The sequence below is a fragment of the Ceratina calcarata genome, unplaced genomic scaffold (assembly GCF_001652005.2).
Source record: "Ceratina calcarata isolate Rehan_Ccalc_2016 unplaced genomic scaffold, ASM165200v1 scaffold482, whole genome shotgun sequence".
In the NCBI taxonomy this organism is placed as follows: domain Eukaryota; kingdom Metazoa; phylum Arthropoda; class Insecta; order Hymenoptera; family Apidae; genus Ceratina; species Ceratina calcarata.
The window spans coordinates 3,749-12,873 of NW_017172447.1; the positions used below are offsets into that span (position 1 = coordinate 3,749).

The following is a 9,125-nucleotide window of genomic DNA, read 5'->3' on the forward strand; positions in this document are numbered from 1 at the left end:
TGATGTTTACCAGTACGGCACACCGTGTATAAGAAACGTTATACCGTTTCTTATAACCGTGCCGATCTGATTTCATCGGAATTTTGTTTGTATTCACGAGAATTCGTACTCGAATTCTCGTTACCAGAAATTAATAATTATTGGCAAGGTCGAGCAACGCTCTTAAACCTTGTAGAGCCTCTATCTTTAACCCCTTCCCGTACTTTAGCGACTCAGACTCGCGATGAAGATTTTTGCCTAAATATGAATATCGCGAGTCTGACTCGCGACCAGATACTTGGGGCAAACATAAATATCACGAGTCTGACTCGCGACCAGATACGTGGGGCAAACATAAATATCACGAGTCTGAGTCGCGAACAGATACTTAGTACAGATAGTACTTATAATTACTACAGATAGTTTCGTCGAGCTAAATGGCACGGGAAGGAGTTAAATAAATACTGGCTCTCGTCAACTTTGATAGCCGCACGCTGAATCAGCTCAGCAGCGTGCTAGTGGACTGTATTATTCGGAGGCTTTCCGCACTCCGCTTCAGTCTTTCGAATGACTCTGAAAAGGGACCGGAACCGTATGTGTTGATTACTCAACAAACGGTGCTCTGCTTTCACCGCTCACCTTCTTGTTGCACTTTGTAGGAGTGGAAGCTCCGGGTGGAAACCTCAAGTCTCAGCCCTATGTTAAGCCGAATTAACTTATCGGCCAGGCTGAGACCCGTTAAGTGGTGAGCTGCAGAAGAATGTGCAGGGGTACCTGGCACAAGCACGTGCCGTATTCGGTAACTTCGCGAATACGGTGGCTGCTCCTTCGACGTACATCCTCTCTCTGGACCACAGTAGACAGCCGTCGGTCGAACGTTCGGGATACACGAATGCACTCGGTATATCCTTCGCCGTGCAGGTCACACTCGAAAGGTGCTGTATTCACCAATGCTGGGTTCCGCCTTGGTATATCCTACACCGGGCAGGTCGTACTCTACGGATGCTGTATTCACCAGCGATTGGGGTCCACACGGTTGAACAACCGACACGTAATCCACCGGGCAGGTCACACTCTAAAAGTGCTGTATTCACCAAGTCTGGGGTCCGCCAAGGTATCCTCCACCAGGCAGGTCACACTCTAATGGTGCTGTATTCACCAGCTCTTGGGTTCCGCCGCGGTTGAATACTCGATACGTTGAAATCGACATTGTGATAATCGTCGATCACGTACAATCGTCGACACGGTAAAACTCCGACACGGGAATCAACGCCGATCACTGTTAATCTTTGACACGATAACCCTCAGCACGGGAATCCTTGATACGGAAATAATCGACACGGAATCCTCAACACGGAAAGTCCGATACAGGAATAATCGATCCGAAATCCTCTATCACGGAAACCTAAAAACGGAATGATCGTCTTTTCGAAATTGTCTTTCATCTCGGTCGTCGCAAGGTGGAAATCGCGAGGTATCTCTATCTCGCTCACACACAGGTGACACGTCACACGCGTGTCGTTGTACTCCGTCGCGCTCTGCTCGATTCGAACTTTTTTCGGTCGCGGAATCTAAACATCGCGACCGTTAAAAACGACCGAGCCGGCAAGAAACTCGGCACGTGTATCCATGTTTTTCTGATATCGCGGTGACTTTCTCGGAACCTCAATACAGTCCCGAGATTATTATTATTTCGGACGATTAAATTTAAATCGGAGAGGCGATTGGGAAATTAACTTATTCCTTTTTTAAACAACTTTTGTGGACAAAGAGAAATTTGTGTGACAATGGGAAATGCCCACGCAAGATGTAGACAGTCAATCATGGTGCTCCAATACCAACCACGATTCCTTCCTCTTGTCCAAGAGGGCTATATAAACGGAAAAATTTTCGCCGCGCGCTAAAGCAAACTGACAGTTCGAAAAAGTTAGTTACAGAGAGAGAGTTACAGAACGTTCAAGACACAAAATGGCAGATAAAAACACGGTAAGTGTCATCACGTATATTGCTATTCCCCCTTTCACTTACTGCTCACTTATTATCAATAAATACAGTGAACTCCCGTATACCGACGCGTTCTCTTATAACGGCAATTCTCATTCTCATACACCGCGATAAACAACCCCCGTATAGACGTATCACTCGCGTTGTACGTGAGTCTACTGTAATAAAAAGTGCAACAATTCTGATAGGTNGTATCTCTATCTCGCTCACACACAGGTGACACGTCACACGCGTGTCGTTGTACTCCGTCGCGCTCTGCTCGATTCGAACTTTTTTCGGTCGCGGAATCTAAACATCGCGACCGTTAAAAACGACCGAGCCGGCAAGAAACTCGGCACGTGTATCCATGTTTTTCTGATATCGCGGTGACTTTCTCGGAACCTCAATACAGTCCCGAGATTATTATTATTTCGGACGATTAAATTTAAATCGGAGAGGCGATTGGGAAATTAACTTATTCCTTTTTTAAACAACTTTTGTGGACAAAGAGAAATTTGTGTGACAATGGGAAATGCCCACGCAAGATGTAGACAGTCAATCATGGTGCTCCAATACCAACCACGATTCCTTCCTCTTGTCCAAGAGGGCTATATAAACGGAAAAATTTTCGCCGCGCGCTAAAGCAAACTGACAGTTCGAAAAAGTTAGTTACAGAGAGAGAGTTACAGAACGTTCAAGACACAAAATGGCAGATAAAAACACGGTAAGTGTCATCACGTATATTGCTATTCCCCCTTTCACTTACTGCTCACTTATTATCAATAAATACAGTGAACTCCCGTATACCGACGCGTTCTCTTATAACGGCAATTCTCATTCTCATACACCGCGATAAACAACCCCCGTATAGACGTATCACTCGCGTTGTACGTGAGTCTACTGTAATAAAAAGTGCAACAATTCTGATAGGTATTTCACAATTTCTTTACAGATGGACATAGAAAGACAGGAACAGCAGGAGAAGGCGGAAGAATAAAAAAATCGGGAAGCGAGCAAGGAAGAAAATATACGGGAAGAAATGTTGAAAGAGGTATGTAAAGCTTCATTTATCACATTTCATTGCACAGAAAAATTTAGTCCCTACAAGTGAAAACAAAATTAGCGAGAAATATAGAATGGTTCAGTAACTACAATTTTATTAGCAGCCCTAGAAAAGAGGGAGAGAGGGGGGTACTGCCATATTAATATGCAATAAGTTAGATTATACAGGGTGTCCCAGGACTAGTGGTACATATTTTAATGGGAGGTTGCTGAGGTGATTTTAAACAAATTTTTCCTTTGCGAAAAAGTTAGGCGTGGTTATTGAGTTATTAACAAAAATCCCCGCCCAATCTGATGCGTTCTTAGGATTATATTTATTTTACTGCGTAGAATTCATGGTCGAAGCTAAGGCAAGAGTTTTAAGGTTTATCTGTACCCTGCTCAAGATAACGGTTCTTTAGCATCTGGAAGCCATTAGCTAAACGACGAGTCGAAGGTCTCCAAATACCTAAGGGAAACTTTCGAGTGGTCACAGCACATGGCTATTTTCGGTTGGCTTCGCAGTTTTTTCTTTGTTGGGAAATTCAACCCCCACTACTTGATTTTTCTGCCCCTTCTACAATTTTTACGAAGGAGCTTTGTCCAGCAGCGAGCAGAGTGAGAGGAGTTTCGTTCATCAACCAGAGAACATCACGCGAGAAACTCAGAAAATACGTCAAGTTTGATTTTAAGACGCGTTTATAGTTGTACCAAATACAGTCCACTTTAATTAAACAAACATTGCATTTTTATTGTGGCCAACATCCAAGTCACTCCGCGCATTCTGTAGACCGCATCAATTGCGATTGTGGAAGAGGACGCAACATTTTTGGTCCTTCGAGCCGGATACGACGCGTAATTCAACAGTTCTAGATTTGCAAATCTAGAATTCCGGATTCGGAGTGACTAATTGGAAAGACTTGAAGTGAACGCAACACCATGGAGCAGCCGTTCAGCAGCAGAAGCAGAGGACACAACCTGCCAGGCCGACGGAACAGTGGAAGCGTATCTAGCATCCAGGAATCAAGGATCGTATGCAGAGCAGCTCGTTAAGATTAACGGGACGTAAAGCGATTGGAATTCAGTGGGTCATCATTCGGGTGAGTTCAGTGATTCACCTTCCTTGCTATTTCCTTTAACCGTTTCCTTTAATTTTTATTTGGAAATAAGAAAGAATAATGTCATTATCAGTCAAACAACGTCTGTCGCGTCGCTCAATAGTAAACGGTAAAGTCACGCGATTAGCATATAAAGTAGAAACTAATCAGAATTTGCTTCTTGAAGATTTGATGGATTTGAAGAATTCATTGGTAGAATTTCAAAAACAATATGAAGAACATCAAACTGATATTGAATTGCAAGATGAAACAACAGATTATTCCACAGAAAGAGCTTTATTCGAAAATCAATGTTTTGATATTTCACGCGCGATTAACAGGCGTCTTCGCGCCATTAATGACAATACGCCGATTCATATGTCGAGAGATTTGCAATCACTTAGCACTACATTTGTAAAATCAACAAATGCGCACCTACCCAAGATTCGAATTAAACCATTTGATGGTAATCTGACTGAATGGCACACGTTTCATGATACGTTCAAATCTTTAATTCATGATAATGAAGAGTTGCCATCGGTACAAAAATTCCATTTTTTAAAGAACGCTCTTCAAGGTGAAGCTGCGTCTGTAGTTTTGTCTCTCAGTAATTACCAGGTAGCTTGGGATTTGCTAATTGCAAAATATGATAGACCACGGCAGATAATACGAGCGCATTTAAATACGTTGCTGAAACTCCAGGAGTGTACGCGTGATACTCCGTCAGTTTTGCGTACATTGGCGGAACAAGCATTAACACATGTCAATGCTTTTAAGGCATTAAAACAGCCGGTTGAACATTGGGATGCCTTCTTAGAGCATATTTTATACCAAAAACTAGATAAGGTTACGCGTAGGGCATGGGAACGTACGTTAGAAAATGATACGATTCCAAAATTTCAAGAATTAGTTGATTTTGTATTCAAACAAGCACGCGGAGACGAATTTGATAACGAGTCTTCTAAGACAAAAAATACGCATCAGAGCGATGCTCGTAAAAAGACATCGACTCAGGGACAAGCGCACTCTTTTGTGGCAACCAATAATAAATCGAATAGTTGTATAGTTTGCCAAGGTCAGCATGCATTATATCAATGTTCACAATTTATACAATTAGACAATCAGGCACGTAGAGATAAGGTAAAAAACGCGAAGCTTTGTTTCAACTGTTTTCGGTCGAATCATTCGGTGGCTGATTGCAGAGGCACGGGATGTCGTATATGTAATAAAAAACATAATACATTATTGCATATTCATGCAGATAAAGCAATGAAAAAGGAATTGCCAATTGATCAGTCTCAGAATTTGGAGACAGAGTTAGAAGCAGAAACATCCCAGAAATTAGAGTCTAATTCGTTAAGCAAGACATTCACTGTAGTTACGAATGCAGAAGTTTTACTAGGTACAGCAAAAATTATAGTTGTAGACAATTTTGGAAGTTCATGTCGAGCTTTGTTGGACGCAGGTTCGCAAACGCATTTTGTTACTAAAGAATTAGCAAAAGATTTACGATTGAAAGAACATTACATAAATCTGTCGTTTAGTTGCTTGGAGCAATTAACCACATCAGCGAAGCAGATGGTAAATTTGAAGTTCGGTTCAAACGATCGCAAATTTATGACAAAGGATACGTTTGTAGTATTAGATTCTATAACAGGAATTTTGCTAGCTCATGGTATAGACGCGAATGCAATTAATTTGCCAAGAGATTTGAAATTGGCGGATCCTGATTTTAACAAACCAGGCAAAATAGATATACTGCTAGGAAACACAATTTTCTATCGGTTATTAGAATCAGGAAAAGTATATTTAAACAAGGGTCTTATAATATTACAAAACACGCAACTAGGTTGACTGGTTACTGGAAGGGTGAAGTCATCTAATCTTTCGAAAATTCGGAAAGCAATTGAATGTCTTTCAGTAATTTCGTTAGAAAATCAATTAAGTAAATTCTGGGAAATTGAGCAATTGCCGAAAAAGGTATTTTATTCTAATGATGAGTTAGCTTGCGAGGAACATTACGCGTTAAACACAAGGCGGGAATCAGATGGCCGATACATAGTTCGGTTACCTTTTAACGACAAGCAACATTCATTAGGCGAATCGAGGTCACTAGCGTTAAAAAGATTTTATTCTTTAGAACGACGTCTAGAAAGAGAACCAGAATTGAAGATTCAATATCGTGCTTTCTTAAAGGAATATGAGCAATTGGGACATATGAAACAGACAATTAATGAAATTCAAAATGAAGGATTTTATTTACCACATCATGCAGTTTTGAAATTAGATAGCGCAACAACGAAGTTAAGAGTAGTTTTCGACGCTTCAGCGAGAAGCACAAGTGGTTTTTCTTTGAATGACATACTTTTAACAGGTCCCACGATTCAAAATACTTTATTTAATATAATTCTTAGATTTCGAACGCATCAATATGTGTTTACGGCTGACATAGAGAAAATGTTCAGGCAAATAAAGGTGCATAGTGATGATACTAAATATCAGAAGATTTTATGGAGAGATTCTATTGATGAATCTGTTAAAGCATTTAATTTGGAAACAGTCACATATGGTACCGCTTGCGCGCCTTTCTTGGCAGTAAGGACGTTAAAACAATTAGCCACGGATGAGGAGCATTTGTTTCCTCGCGCCGCGAAAATCTTTACGCGCGACTTTTATGTCGATGATTTGCTCACAGGAACATCTGATTTTGAGGATGCATTACAATTACGTAATGAACTTATTTCCTTAGCTAGCAAAGGGGGGTTCAATTTACGGCAATGGGCATCCAATGATAATAGACTGTTAGAAGATTTGCAACCGTCATCGGAACAGAAAATCTTATTTTTAGATTCAAAAGACATTAAGAAAACATTAAGCGTTCAATGGATTCCATATACTGATAAAATCGTGTATGTTCTAAAACCTTTCGAGAATAGCTATTCATGTTCTAAACGTACAGTATTATCAAAGATTGCACAGTTATTTGATCCGTTGGGACTACTTGGTCCTGTCATTATTCGTGCGAAAATTATTATGCAACAACTGTGGAAAATTAATTTAGAGTAGGATGAATCGCTTCCACAACTTTCTGGTTTCAATTCGAGCGCGAGCTACAATTCGTAGAAAAACTTGCAGTAAATCGCAATTGTATAATTAGTCAGGCTGAAGATATTCAATTGCATGGGTTTTGTGATGCCAGTGAGGCAGCTTACGGAGCGTGTATTTTCATACGAAGCAGTAAGGATAATAAGCATTATGTGAAATTATTATGCGCAAAGTCACGGGTTGCACCGGTTAAGGTTGTTTCCTTACCACGCTTAGAATTATGTGCAGCGAAATTATTGATAGATTTATACAAGGAAGTTAAGCATTCTATATCGCATTTTACATTTAACAAAGTCAGATTTTGGTCGGATTCGACGATAGCGTTACAATGTATTAAAACACCGTCTTATTTATTGAAAACCTTCGTAGCAAACCGAGTTAACGAGATACAAGCAGATTCATAAGGAAACGATTTGTATCATGTGCCTACAGCTGATAATCCTGCTGATTGTCTTTCTAGAGGTCAGTCTGCTGTTGATTTAATAACCAATGAGATGTGGTTTCATGGTCCATTTCGATTATCACAAGGAGAGAATTTTTGGCCGTCATTAGACATACGACTGTCTGAAATTCCGGAAAGTCGTGCTGTGCAATCATTCACTGTCACAAATAATTCACTGGATTTGCTAATTCGTTATTCATCCATCACATTGTTAAATCGCGTAGTAGCATTCATATTTCGGTTTTATAAAAGAATCAGATATAAGCATAAGATCATAGGAGGTTTAACGGTAGAAGAACTAAACAAACCGCATGTTGTCATATTAAAGATTTTACAAAATGAAGCACTTTCAGATGACGTGCGAAATTTGAAAAAAGGGAAAACACTTTCTAACAGAAGCAGACTTCTTTGTTTAAACCCGTTTTTAGACGAAGAAGATTTAATTCGTGTAGGAGGTAGATTAAAATTCGCACGCGTGAATTACTCCCAACGATATCCGATCGTGTTACCGCGAGAGCATCATGTGACAAAACTTATCATAAGACATGAGCATATAAAACAATATCATTCTGGGGTTCAACTAACGTTAAATGCGGTTGGTCAACGTTATTGGCCTATCGATGGGAAGAATACTACGCGCAGAGTTATTCGTGAGTGCATGATTTGCGTAAGAGCAAACCCTAAGGCACCTAGTTATATTATGGGAGAGCTACCAAGAGATAGAGTAGTTCAGACGCGTCCGTTCATTAATACAGGTATCGATTATTGTGGTCCATTTTTTATTAAAGAAAGAAAACATAGAAATCGCAGTAAGATCAAGGTTTGGGTAGCCGTATTTGTTTGTTTTACTACTAAAGCTATACATTTAGAAGTAGGAAGCGAGTTAAGCACTGAAGCGTTTTTAGCCAAATTGAAAATATTTTTCGCAAGAAGAGGTAAGTCAAGGAACATTTATAGTGATAATGGCTCTAATTTCATAGGCGCAAAAAATGGAATAGAGGAAATTCAGAAGTTTTTAGCATCAGACGCTCTAAAGCGGAATTTAGAAGTTTTAACTGACGATTGTATAAATTGGCACTTTACATCACCGCGGTCGCCATATTTCGGAGGATTGTGGGAGGCTGGTGTAAAGTCCTTCAAGTTTCATTTAAAACGAATTATAGGACAGACTTTACCCACATTTGAACAATTTTATACATTAGTTATAGAGATAGAAGCCATTTTAAATTCGAGACCTTTGATTCCTATTTCCTCGGATCCTAATGATCTGGTTGCCCTGTCACCCGCACATTTCCTGATAGGTGAATCATTGTGAACTTCACCTGAATTGACATTACTGATTTACCTATAAACCGCTTGTCATGTCAGCAACATTTTTGGTTACGATGGCAAAGGGAATATTTACAGGAATTACATACCAGGCGTAAATGGCATCTCAATTCACCTGAACGTTTGAAAAAGGACATGCTGATTATTCT

General features: G+C 40.1%; 1 protein-coding gene across 1 annotated transcript; it reads left to right on the forward strand.

Moving 5' to 3' along the window:
- Positions 1 to 4,181: 4,181 nt before the first annotated feature.
- LOC113464700 (uncharacterized) lies at positions 4,182 to 7,166 on the forward strand. Its single transcript, XM_026816086.1, has 3 exons — positions 4,182 to 5,175; positions 5,362 to 5,949; positions 6,022 to 7,166. Exons 1-3 carry the CDS (start codon positions 4,182 to 4,184, stop codon positions 7,164 to 7,166), a joined length of 2,727 nt encoding a protein of 908 aa, XP_026671887.1.
- Positions 7,167 to 9,125: the final 1,959 nt, after the last annotated feature.